Genomic DNA, 12,447 nt, shown 5'->3' with positions numbered 1-12,447 from the left:
AGCTGGGTGCTGGTGGCTCCAGCTTTAATTCTAGCTACTCAGGAAGCTGAGATCTGAGGATTACAGTTCAAAGCCAGCCCAGGCACAAAAGTCCATTAGCTACTAGAAAACCAGAAGTGGCTTTATGGTTCAAATGGTAGAGCAGAAGCCTTGAGCTGAAGACCTCAGGGACAGCGCCCATGCTCAAGAAGTCAAGCCCCATGACAAACCCCCCCAAAAAAAAAAAAAAAAGCAAATGAGATGTATGTGTTTTTTTTCTTAATGCTGTAAGTTGACGAGGAATCAAAATCCCATGGCTCCAAGATGCAGCCTGTGGAGTGAGGCGCAGGAGGGAAGCGAGTAACACTGAAAGTATATGGCATGAGCCTATTTTCTTGTCAAGCAGCAAGTAACAGATAACTGGCCACCAACGCCCAGGATGGCTGTGGGACGGAAATGGGGCTTAGATGAGTTCCCTGCAACTTGCTAAAACTAGACACTGCTGCCCTGGAGGTGTAACAAACAAAACTCACAGATCACCTGGGTTCAAGGGGAAATGAGCCCTGGACAGCTCTTATTTGCATTACTTAGTGGTCCCCAGGTGAAGGCTACCACTGCCTGTTGAACCACACCGGGGCATTTGCTTTAAGACTCCACTAAAATGAAAACACACGCTTCACCATTTGACCTCCAATAGGGGAAAAAAAAAAAAACAGGACACAGGATCTTTAACTTTATTATCAGCTGCTGAGCTATGAGAGACACAAATCAATCATTAAAGAAAGGTTGCTTTAAACAGGTATTTACAGAGACAGGACAAAAGCAAAGCCAGCCCCGGGTGGGGGAGTATGGCTTTAGCTAGGGGTAAGAGAGCACAGAAGTTCTAGCAGTTGAGAGTCTCATCCACCCAAAAAAGCAGTGAACTACAGCCACATAGGTACTCAACATTTTGACATCGGTTGTGTTTTTAAAGTTTTCAAATGAAAACACATATCCCTCTTCTGTAGGCTTTCCAGCTCACTACCCAAAAGACTCGAGTACTTCTATTAAGGCAGCTGGAAGCCCACCCTATGCTTGAATGGTGGCTTCTGCCCCATGCATGAACTGCCCTTCCCTTTGCCAGTGACATGTGGGGGGAAAGCAAGTTAATACAGTACTGCCCTCTGCAGAAAAGGAAACACTGGCACTCAAAATAAAGCAAAAGGCCACAGAGGGCTCCCTGAGAATCCAGTAGAACTAAGAGGAGCATTCAACTTGTTTTCCAAATAAATTCTGCAACTGGATCCAGGTGGAACAGTGCCCTGAAGGAGGAGTAGTGTATACACCAACAGGAAGACTCTGCTTCCAGAAACCATTTTCTTTCTCCTACTCATACCAGAGTGAGAAAATGCCTCATGACCCTGATTCTCACAATATCCCTGGGCCAGGCAATTTGTTTGCAGGTCTGCAGCCTCCACACAAGGCTGGAACACTTCACGAGGTGCCCTTCTCCACTGTCCAGCCAGCTCTCCCACAATGCTTCAGTGGGTCACTCTCCTGGGGGAGCACCTGTCCAGGAGAGAACCAGGGATCCCTGACAGGACACAGGCACAACTGCCAGGAGCCAGATGCTCTGGCCTAAAGTTTTCAGTTGTTAGTCTCTTAACATCACCAGAGAACTGGAAAACCACAGAATTTGGAAGAGCCTTGAGGAAGATTGTGTTGAATGTTAATAGATGAAATGGAATTTCATGGAGATTCTTTGTTGCAAGGAAAAACTGCTCAGTCTCAACTCCTGGAACATGGCAGGTTAAATGCCTATGTTTTCTTCTTCAACTCCTCAAATCTGCGGGAAAGATCATCGAAGTCTATGTCTTCCGAAGCCGATGTGCTGGCTCCAGCAGATGCAGTGGGGAGTGTGTCTGGCACCGATGGTAATTCTGGCAGTACAAAGTTGTCAACAGGTCTGGAGGGAGGCTTTGCAGAGGCTTCGGGCTTAGCTCCAGGACCTAATGAACAAGGGGAAAGAGTGTCATATTACAAACACCAGAGAAATGACTTACAGCCTCTGATGGAAAAAAAAAAAAAAAAAGACAAAAAGGCAGAAGAAAGTTTTTTAAAAAGTATATTAGTGGGGCTGGGAGTTTGGCCTAAGTGTTAGAGTGCTTCCCTAGTAAGATCTGGGTTCAATTCCTCAGTACCACATAAATAGAAAAAGCCAGAAGTGGTGCTGTGGCTTAAGTGGCAGAGTGCTAGCTTTCCGGAAGAAGCCCAAGGACAGTGCTCAGGCCCTGAGTTCAAGCCCAAGGACTGGTGCGCACGCACACACACATATACACAAAAGTATATTAGGGACTAGAGGTAAACCAACAGTGAAGCAAGCAAGTCAAACTCAAGGGCCTGAGTTTAAACCATTAGTAACAAAAAATTCAGAACTAGGCATGTACCAGCAACGAAGAAGGTAGAGATTGGAAGGATCACAGTTCAAAATCAGCCCGATGGGTGCAAAACCTAGCAACATTATCTAAAAAAGCAAGCAAGCATGGTGGTACTCACTTGTAATCCCGGCTCTTCCAGGAAGTTGAGATAGAAGGCCGGCCTAGGGTGCCGGGAGTTTGTCCTAGTGGTAGAGTGCTTGTCTAGCATGCACTAAGTGCCAGGTTCAATTCCTTGGTACCACATACATAGAAAAAAGCCGGAAGTGGTGCTGAGGCTCAAGTGGTAGAGCTCTAGCCTTGAGAAAGTCCAAGGACAGTGCTCAGGCTTTGAGTTCAAGCCCCAGGATTGGCAAAAACAAAAAAACCATACAACTGTTTGAAAAATAATTGAAGAAAAATGCTGGGAGCATGGCTCAGGTAGTAAGGTTCAGGAATGACCTGAGAATGGGATGGGTTTTAAAAAAAAAAAAAAAAAAACATTGGGGCTGGGAGTTTGGCCTAGTGGTAGAGTGCTTGCCTAGTATGTATGAAGACCTGGGTTCAATTCCTCAGTACCACATACCTAAGTGGTGCTGTGGCTCAAGTGGTAGAGCTCTAGCCTTGAGAAAGCCCAAGGACAGTGCTCAGACCCTGAATACAAGCCTCAGGACTGGAAAAAAAAAAAAAAAATCATTCACACACACACACAAAAAGCCAGACAGCTCATGCCTCTAATCCTAGCTACTCAGGAGGCTGAGATCTGAGGATCATCGTTCAAAGCCAGCCTGGGCACTAAAGTCTGTGAGACTCTAATCTCCAATTAACCACTAGAAAAAGGAAAGTGGGGCTGTGGCTCAAGGGGTAGGGTGGTAGCCTTGAGCTGAAGAGCTCAGGGACAATACCCAGGCCCAGAGTTCAAGCCCCATAGCCAACGAAACAAAAAAAAAAGCCTCACATGTCAATTCACTGAGCCTAGTATATTCTTATTATTTAGTCCTATATTACTTTTGTTTTTTCTATTTCTAGGCATAATGGAGAAAAATCATTAGCAAGAAATCTTGAATTCAGTGTTCTATTTGGGGAGAGGACAGGAATTGATCAGAATGCGTTAGACATGCAAAGACAAGAGGATTTACACTAAGTCTACAGTTTCTGTTGATCACTCACCAACAATCTGTGCAGAAGAGACATTTTTATCAGCATTAATGTCATCAACCTGCAACAAAAAAATTGTTATCAGAGGAAAAACAATGTCATTTCTAGAAAAAGTACCGTTACCAATTCCAGCCCCTGTGTTTTCCAAAAGCTAAGCTGCTCCTCCAAAGCAAAAGAACCTGCCCCAAAGAAACTGCCCACTACTCCCTATTTCTTCTTCTACCTCCTTCCAGCCACAGAAAAGCACCACACACACCATGACCAAGCCAAGACAAAGCACTAACCACTCACCCAAAGAGCCAAGGCCCCTGGGGCACCTCATTCCTAGAAACAGCTCTGTATCACACCTTGACACACAAGAAACTGAAGTAGTCAGGCCCAAAAGAACATATCAACTAGATTTTTTTTTTTAAAGGAACAAAACAACTTAGGAACAGGGAAAGCTCTCCAGATGAATAATTTATGTAGGTGTTTTCTCAGTCAAGTATCAGATGGAAAGAAGTCTCAAAAAACATTCAGAGGAGACAAGGCTTGCAACAAAAATCTAGCCTAACCAAGACTCTATCAGCTCAATGTGACTTAAGTGTCTACTAAATTGTAACTGGCTAAGTGCCCTACTGGGGCACCATTATGGTTCTAAGACAGCAGCAGCTCCTTCCTCATAACTGGCTTCACTGCAACCATCAATGCCACCGCGAAGTCACCACCACCACTTCCCATTTCTTCCCATCTCCAGGGAGGACTGAAGCAACACACAAGTCCCAAAGCAAAAGCATATGCCCATACTAGGAATGGAGTTGATCAAAACTTTGCCTTCCCTGTGGTAATTATTTTGCTCTCTTCATTGGATTCACTCTCCTGTTGTTTTTTTAAAAGAGGCTCAGGCACTTACAGATTCATACGATGGGGGAGTTGCTGGTATTTGAGGTGGATGGATATTGGGAAAGGCCTGGTAAGTACCCACTGGCAGTCCACCGAAATCCGACTGCAAGATAAGAAATCAACATTAGAGACACTGCTCCCAATTTCTGTATGAAAAGGAGAATGTGTATGTACTTGAGATCCCCAAAAGAAGCAAGAAGGCCCGGAAGATCCCCAGAAGACTCCAGATTTCTAATACGCAAAAGCTATTCTTCAAATTGCTAAATTGAATGCTTTGTTGTCTGTAAAAGCAAGAGCTCATCAAACTTTACTAGTAAACACCGACATCTTGCCACAAAGCCAGCTTTTCAACCTCATAATGGTCCTGACTTGTTTCTGGAAAAAGTTTCTATGCAACAGGTCCTACAAACAGCCTACATCATTTTTCTAGCACTAGCTGAACCCAAAGATGTTCTCTGAACTCTAATAGTATTTCCACAAGATAAACACAGGCTATGACCAAATGTTCTCTCTATTCTACATTTCTGATGACCTACCGTTCCTCAGTATCTATGGAGCCTGCCTGTCATCTTCCCTCATAGGTTCTGTCACATTCACTTTATGCATGTACTTACCGGTCCCTTTGGCAGTGGATATGAGAAAGGAGTATTTGGAGATGGCATAGGCATAGGCATGGGCATGGGCATTGGCACTGTTCCATCAGGTCCACCAACAGGTGCCGTGAACCCACCCCCCCCTCTTCCAGGGCCACCTTTCTTCACATCATCTGTGAATCCAACATCAATAAGATCTGTCTCTACCCCAGGAGGAGCTTCTGCCTAAGAAAAAGAAAGACACCAAGTCATTAACTCATGTTCAAGGCCCAGTAACAGACATGAATCAGCACGAGAGCACCGACAGCAGTGCTTTCGTCATCCAACACATGTCGACAAGTGCAAAACTGCTCAAAGGGAGATGGGCAAAAGCTGGGCTCCACTGCAACATCATCATTCCCCAGGAAGTTCTGGAGCTGGCACAGACCTCCCAGCTGCTCCACAAGGAACGGGGGAAGTCTAAGAAGTAGAAAACCCTACCCTGACCAGCTCTGCATACTGGCTGCCATCAGCAAAAATGCTGAGTAAGACTACTCTATTGGTTAGAACACTGTCCTAATGGGAACACTACTCAGTGGTGTGTGACTTACTAGTCAAACTTTTTCTTTGATTGGTGGTGGGGCTTGAACTCTGGGCCTGAGCTCGGTAGCTCAGGGCTAGTGCTCTACCACTTGAGCCACAGTGCTACTTTTGGTTTTCTGATGGTTAACTGGAGATGAGTATCCTGAAAGCCGGGCATGATGGCTCACACCTATAATTCTAGCTACTCAGGAGGCTGACATCTGAGGATCAAGGTTCAAAACCAGCCTGGGCACAAAAGGACCCGAGCCTCTTATCTCTAATTAACCACTAGAAAAAGGGAAGTGTGGCCTGGCTCAAGGGAAGGATGATAACCTTGAACTGAAGAGCTCAAGGACAGTGCCCCGGCCAAGTTCAAGCCCCCTGACTTACAAAAAAAAAAAAGGCAGGGGGGTTATCATCGACTTTTGTGCGGGGCTGCCTTTGAACCTCTTGAATAGCTAGGCGCGAACCACGGTGCCCAGCCCATTCATGAGCATCTTCAAACTCTGAGTATTTCTTGCTCCACACAGGGGAGTCTCAATACCTAAAAAGCTCACTGAAAAGCATTTTACACATCTGTGTCAAGGTTTATACATTCTCCAAGTGCTTATGGTGTTTCACTTAATCCAATTCTTAAATATCTTGAGATATACAGGTGTTATATATAGCTTTCCCAAAAAGCACTAAGTACTAACTTAAAAGTCTTAAACTCACATTAGTAAAAAGAATATGGGGGCCAGGAGTTCAATTCCTCGGTACCACATACACAGAAAAAGCCAGAAGTGGCACTGTGGCTCAAGTGGCAGAGCATTAGCCTTGAGCAAAAAGTGTCCAAGGACAGTGCCCAGGTCCTGAGTTCAAGCCCCAGGCCTGGCAAAAAAAAATTTTTTTTAATTATATATACATATGGTTTTGTTTTAAAGAAAATTCTACCAAGAGATTCAATTTCCTCTATGCTCTGGGATAAACTTACCATGACCACTGAGTCAGGTTCATAGGGCACATTATAATTCTTGGCAATTTCAATCAGGTATCTCTCCACCAGGATTTTAGGTGGGGCTTCCACACTCAGTTTGTGCATTAGCTGTAAGTGAAAGACTGTAGTTAAAATGCATCTATACAGCCAGATTAATCCTTTCTCATTTTTTAAACTTAGTTCTTATTTTGCAGGTCATTAAAGTTTCAAAATTAGTTGTTTTGTTTTTTTTTAAGTGTCACAAGGCACATTATAGAAAATGTTTTAGCTTCTGTCTTGTATAGATGACATTGATACTGGTTCTGATAAGACTAACACTACTGCCTTACACCTCTAGTTCATCCAACTCCCCTTCTACCTCCCAGTCTACTGTCACAATCCACTAGGTGCACAAGGGTTCGGGGAGGACAGGGAGGTGAGGGCAGGGGATGGCAGGCAGGCAAAGTGTCACAAGTGGAGGGGTTGGGCTAGGAAAGGAACTGCCAGCCCAACAGGCCTCCTCTTCCTCGCTATGAAATGTGCAACTGTCAATAACTCAGCCACATAGTGGCTTCACATCCACCAAAGAAGTGCATTACCCTGTCGTTCACGGTTCCAATCTGGTTGGTTCTACATAACTTGCCATATTCTTTGCTATACTTGGCACAGAGCTGATCAGCAACCTACAGTGAAAAAAAGAACAGTAAATAACCCAAACCTTTCCCATTACCTGTTTTATACTTCTTCCTTTCAATAGTAAACCTGGGTTCTACTTACAGGGTTTTCAAAATACTTGAAGTCTATAAATTCTTTTAATCACTAAGAAGCAACCAAATACCAAATATTATTTATAACCAGTGATATGCACCACCAACAATGCACAAAATAGACACAAAGAGGCAACTACAGCTGCACCAAATGCTCCAAAGGAGACATACACAATGTCATCACCAACTTGTAACAGGAGGATCCTCATGAGAAAAGCCAGCTGTGGCTGCCTGAAGGGAACAGTGCTTTGCCAAGAGGGTTAAGGTGGGCGCCAATGGCTCACTCCCATAATCCTAGCTATTCAGGAGGCTGCAATCCGAGGATTACAGGTTGAAGCCTGCCCAGGCAAGAAAGCAAGACCAAAGTACCAAAAAATCTGGAAGTGGAGTTGTGGCTCAAGTGATCAAGTTCTAGCCATTACCAAATAAGGGACAGAGCCCAAGCCCTGAGTTCAAGACCTAGAACGGACATACCCATAAAAATAAAAGATCAGAAGTCAACTGACCACCAAAATACCTTCTAGGAAAGGAAAACATATACAGAGAGGCCTTCTGCAAAGAGAACATGGCCAATATGCAAGCCTAAAATGCAATCAATGAACCTTGAGTGCAGAGCCCAAGGAAAGAGTACAATAAGACCAGGCACTCGTGGCATGCACCTACTATAAAGTGGCCACCTCAGGAAGTGGCAACTGAGGACAGTTTAAGATTAGCCCATGCCCAAAGTGTGTGAGACCCCCCCCCAACTCAACCAACAGATGGACATGGTCAGCTACATGAAGGCTGACATCAGGAAAGACTGGTTCCATGCAAGCTCTGGCAAAAAAGTTCATGAGACTCAATTGTGAAAGAAAAAACAGCACTGTAGGGCACAGCTGTCACCCCAGCAACAGTCGAAGCTTTAAATAGGACTTTGGTCTAGGCCAGCCCAGGCAAAAAGTGACACCCTAGCTGGGTGCCAGTGGCTCATGTCTGTAGTCCTAGCAACTCATAAGGCTGAGATCTGAGCATCATGGTATGAAGACAGCCCAGGCAGGAGAGTTGTGAAATTCTCATCTCTAATAAACTAGCAAAAAGCTTCTTGTGGAGCTGTGGCTCAAGGCTAGAGTGCTAGCCAAAGATGTTTCTGTTTGTATAAGGTTAAATAATTGTCCATCTCAAAAATAAAACTAGAAGTACATAAAAACTTAAGTTTCTTAAAAAAATGTTCTTCTCCATGATACAAAATCTGAAAAGGCGTAATGAATTTGTGTATTTTAAAAGCAGATGAAGGGGCCAGGCCTAGTGGTTAGAGTGCTTGCCTAACATATATGAAGACCTGGGTTTGATTTCTTGGTTCCATATACATAGAAAAAGCCAGAAGCGGTGTAGCTCAAGTGGTAGAGCTCTAGCTTTGAGAAAGCCCAAGGACAGCACTCAGGCCCTGAGTTCAAGTCCCAGGACTGGCCCCCCCAAAAAATCAGATGAAGAAGGGTACAAAATACCTGGTGAAATAACCACAAGTGACTTACACTAGCCAACTTTGTAACAACATGAAGAAACTACACACATCACTGAAGCTGGCTGTACTTACTATTTTCAACTCGGCCACTTCTGACTGGAGCCGAGGAGCAGCCCAGATCAGTGTAGACACAGATTCATACAGACCCGGATCTAGGTCCCTAATCAAAGATAACGTGAATTAAATTTAACATTCTTTCACATAGGCCAACAAAACCCTGGATTTTTCTATCAAATGATTGTTAGGACTGGGAGTGTGGCTCATGTAGTAGAGAGCCCACATACAAGTATGAGGCTCTGAGGTCCAACTTTAGTACCACCAAAAAATAAAACCGCTTCACAACTATCCTTGGATTTTCACAGTAACTCTGCACTTCTAGCTTTTGGTTGTTAACTTGGGGAGAAACTAATAATGAGCCCAAGTCTGTAAAGTTGGTAAATGACTAAGCCTAGACTCAGGTACACTTTTACTTTCAGCTCCTTTTTAATATTGTCTTTCTACTCTGAAAAGACACCTTCAAATAACTGATAGAGAAAAGAGCAGGAAATGTGAAATGCCCCCTTGATGCGTAGCCCCTATGTATACATGAACAGTCTTACTCCATTTTCAACTCCCAGACATGCTCTGGGTCTCTGAATCAAAACATCTTACTTCATGGACTGGATTAGGCCAAACCGAGCCAGCAGCAGGTCACAGTACAGCTCCAGGATCTCCATGGCCTCTACCAGGTAGTCCTCCCGGATAATGTGCTCCACGCGGATCCGAGCTCGCTCATCCTTCCCAGCAGCCAGATAGTCAGCAATCTCCTTCCTTGCTTTCTGGGCCAGTTCCGCTAATGCACAAACCCCACTCCAGTTACACAGCAGTAGTGCACTGGGTCTTCCACTCTAACCCACAGACTGGATCTTTCTACTGCACCCTAGCTCACAGTAATCCCTTAGCAAATCTCTAGTCTCAACTACTCTGGCACTTGCAGCTCTGTGTACATGAGAACACAGTATAAGCTGACTTTGCTAGCACAGTAACAGAAGACAGGTATAATAAAAGATTAGTTTCAGGACACCCTAGGGATACCAAATTCACATAAAATGGCCCTGTATTTACAGTTAACCTATGTCCATTTCACGTTAACCTTTTCTTAATCTTCTATAACATCCTTCTGTAGACTCTAAAACCACCTCTAGATGACATACAATTAAATGCTATGTAAGTAGCTGTAATTATTTAGGGAACAACCAGAGTCCTCTGTACATGCTAATTACAGACGTCAATTTTTTTCTCAGAATTTCTGATCCATAGTTGTCTGGATCCACAAATGCAGAACTATCAATATACAGCGTCCTATCCTCTGTAACAAAGAGACTCAGTCTAGTCAGAAAAGGCAGAATTCTAGACAGTGGGCAAAGTACTTGCCTCACACACGAGATTGATATACTGACACACCTGTATTTGTGGAAAGAAAAAATAAATCATAAACTACTTACTTTTCTTTTTCTCCAATAATTTAAGACGATTTATGACTAATCTCAGATTGACTCGTAAACGTTCAGCTTTAAATCCAGAGCCCAGCATGCTGTGCAGTTCTTCCTAAAAAAAGAAACAGTACACTATTTTGAGTCAAAATTAATCCAGGACCTAATGCCACTAGAAGAGATTATTTGACATAATAAACCAGAGTTGTTTTCTAGAAAACTTAATGGAAGGAGATAATACTGGAAGTAGCTAAACCTGTAAGCTACTGTAATTTCAATTTCTCACTTTTTATTCTGGCCTTGAACTTCAGAAGATGCAATATCCAAACAAAAGCTAGGCCTATCAAAGTGGCCAGGGCACTGTGTCTCAGTGGCTTAAGCTCATAATCTAAACTACCCAGGACAAGAAAGTCAGCAAACTCCCTCTCTAAAATAACAAGCAAAAAAGCCAAAGGACTAAACTCCACAGTTTTATCAGCAATGAATGAAATTGGCAGATGATAATCATAAGAATACTACCTATCCTTACTGTCTTATTACTCAATATGTACATGATTAATAAAATGAGTTTTTAAATAAGAAAGCACAAAGAGAAAAAAAGTACTTCTGAGTATGCTTCCATCCTGGGTCTTAGAAAGATCTTGCAAAATTTTAGTAGACAGTAACACTAGCATACATGGATAAATCAAAAATGTAATTAACATCTCTAAGAAAAGCACTAACAAAAACGGCAGCACCTGGTGGGTGGTTCATGCCTGTAATCCTAGCTACTCAGGAGGTTGAGATCTGAAGAGCCTAGGCTTGGCTTTGAACCATGATCCTTAAATCTTAGCCCCTAGAGTAGCTAGGATTATAGGGTGTACCTGCCTAGCAAGTGCAAGCCCTGAAGTTCAAACCCCAGGACAGAAAAATTAAAAAAAAAAAATCCATTCTACCTATCACTAGAACTTGATTCTGGGTATTGTAAAAAGAATGACAGCTTAGGGGCAAGGAATACAGCCTAATGGTACAGTGCTTGCCTAGCTTGCACAAAGCCCTGAGTTTGGTTCCTTGGTACCACATGGTTCAAGTGGCAGAGCACTACTCTTGAGCAAAAAAGAAGGCTGAGAGTTTGGCCTAGTACTAGAGTGCTTGCCTAGATGCACAAAGACCTAGGTTCGATTCCTTGGTACCACATACATAGAAAAAACTGGAAATGGTGCTGTAGCTCAAGTGGTAGAGCTCTAGCCTTGAGAAAGCCCAAGGACAGTGCCCAGGCCCTGAGTTCAAGCCTGAGGACTAGCAAAAAAAATAAATAAAAAATGACAGCTTAGCCGGGCACCGGTGGCTACTCAGGAGGCTGAGATCTGAGGATCTGGGTTCAAAGCCCAGGCACAAAAGTCCGTGAGACACTGACTTCCAATTGACCACCAGGAAACTGGAAGTGGCGTTGTGGCTCAAGTAGTAGAGTGCTAGCCTTGAGCTGAAGAGCTGAACAGCGCCTAGGCCCAGAGTTCAAGCCCCACAACTGACCATACATACATACATACATACATACATACATACATACATACATACATAAAAATAGCTTAAATTAAGTAGACAATAATGAAGGATCCTGAAGTTCCAGATCCTGTAGAAGTCAAGAGTTATGGGAAGAGGTAAAATAAATAATTTGGAGAGAATAACACCATTTTAAAAATAATGTTAAGGGGGCCGGGAGTTTGGCCTAGTAGTAGTGTGCTTGCCTAGCATGCACGAAGACCCGGGCTGGAATCCTCAGTACCACATATGTAGAAAAAAGCTGGAAATGGTGCTGAGGCTCAGGTGGTAGAGCTCTAGCCTTGAGAAAGTCCAAGGACAGGGCTTGGGCCCTGAGCCCGAGCCGAGCCCAGGACTGGCGAAAACAAAACAAAAAAAATAGTGTTAAGATCTAAGAAGCTGGGGGATTTAAAAATGCACTAGCTACTCAGAAAGCTGAGATGTGAGATTCGAGATGGAAGTCAGACCTGACATGAACTTCTATGTCTGATTGCCCATTAACTACAAACAAAGGCGAGATGTGGAGGTGTGGCTCAAGTGGTAGAGCACCAGCCTGGACAGTAAAAGGTCGGGACAATGCCCAAGCCTAGAGTTCAAGCCTCTGGGCCAACTCTCACACACACACACACCCCGGGACAGTGCCCAGATGCTGAGTTCAAGCCCAG

The 12,447-nt window shown here is 43.8% G+C and overlaps 1 protein-coding gene across 4 annotated transcripts in view; it reads right to left on the bottom strand.

Annotated features, from left to right (window-relative positions):
• Positions 1-699: 699 nt before the first annotated feature.
• The window catches only part of Ist1 (IST1 factor associated with ESCRT-III), a 17,370-nt gene continuing 5,622 nt past the window's right edge, over positions 700-12,447 (bottom strand). For 3 of the 4 annotated variants that reach the window (XM_090357328.1, XM_090357330.1, XM_090357329.1), the window contains exons 2-10: positions 10,274-10,376; positions 9,441-9,621; positions 8,862-8,949; positions 7,121-7,204; positions 6,540-6,650; positions 5,027-5,230; positions 4,423-4,515; positions 3,543-3,591; positions 700-1,967 (exon numbers count right to left, since the gene is read on the bottom strand). In XM_090357328.1, the coding sequence (XP_090213454.1) occupies positions 1,777-1,967; positions 3,543-3,591; positions 4,423-4,515; positions 5,027-5,230; positions 6,540-6,650; positions 7,121-7,204; positions 8,862-8,949; positions 9,441-9,621; positions 10,274-10,376 (1,104 nt within the window). In that variant the 3' untranslated portion in view covers positions 700-1,776. Of the gene's footprint in view, positions 1,968-3,542; positions 3,592-4,422; positions 4,516-5,026; positions 5,231-6,539; positions 6,651-7,120; positions 7,205-8,861; positions 8,950-9,440; positions 9,622-10,273; positions 10,377-12,447 lie in introns of those variants that run through there. The other variant, XM_090357331.1, reaches the window with a different exon arrangement.

This window comes from Megascapheus bottae, chromosome 24, assembly GCF_031878675.1.
Source record: "Megascapheus bottae isolate mThoBot1 chromosome 24, mThoBot2.hap1, whole genome shotgun sequence".
Taxonomy (NCBI): domain Eukaryota; kingdom Metazoa; phylum Chordata; class Mammalia; order Rodentia; family Geomyidae; genus Megascapheus; species Megascapheus bottae.
The sequence above is the reverse complement of the archived record's forward strand: the minus strand, read 5'-3'. Positions and strand labels throughout refer to the sequence as shown.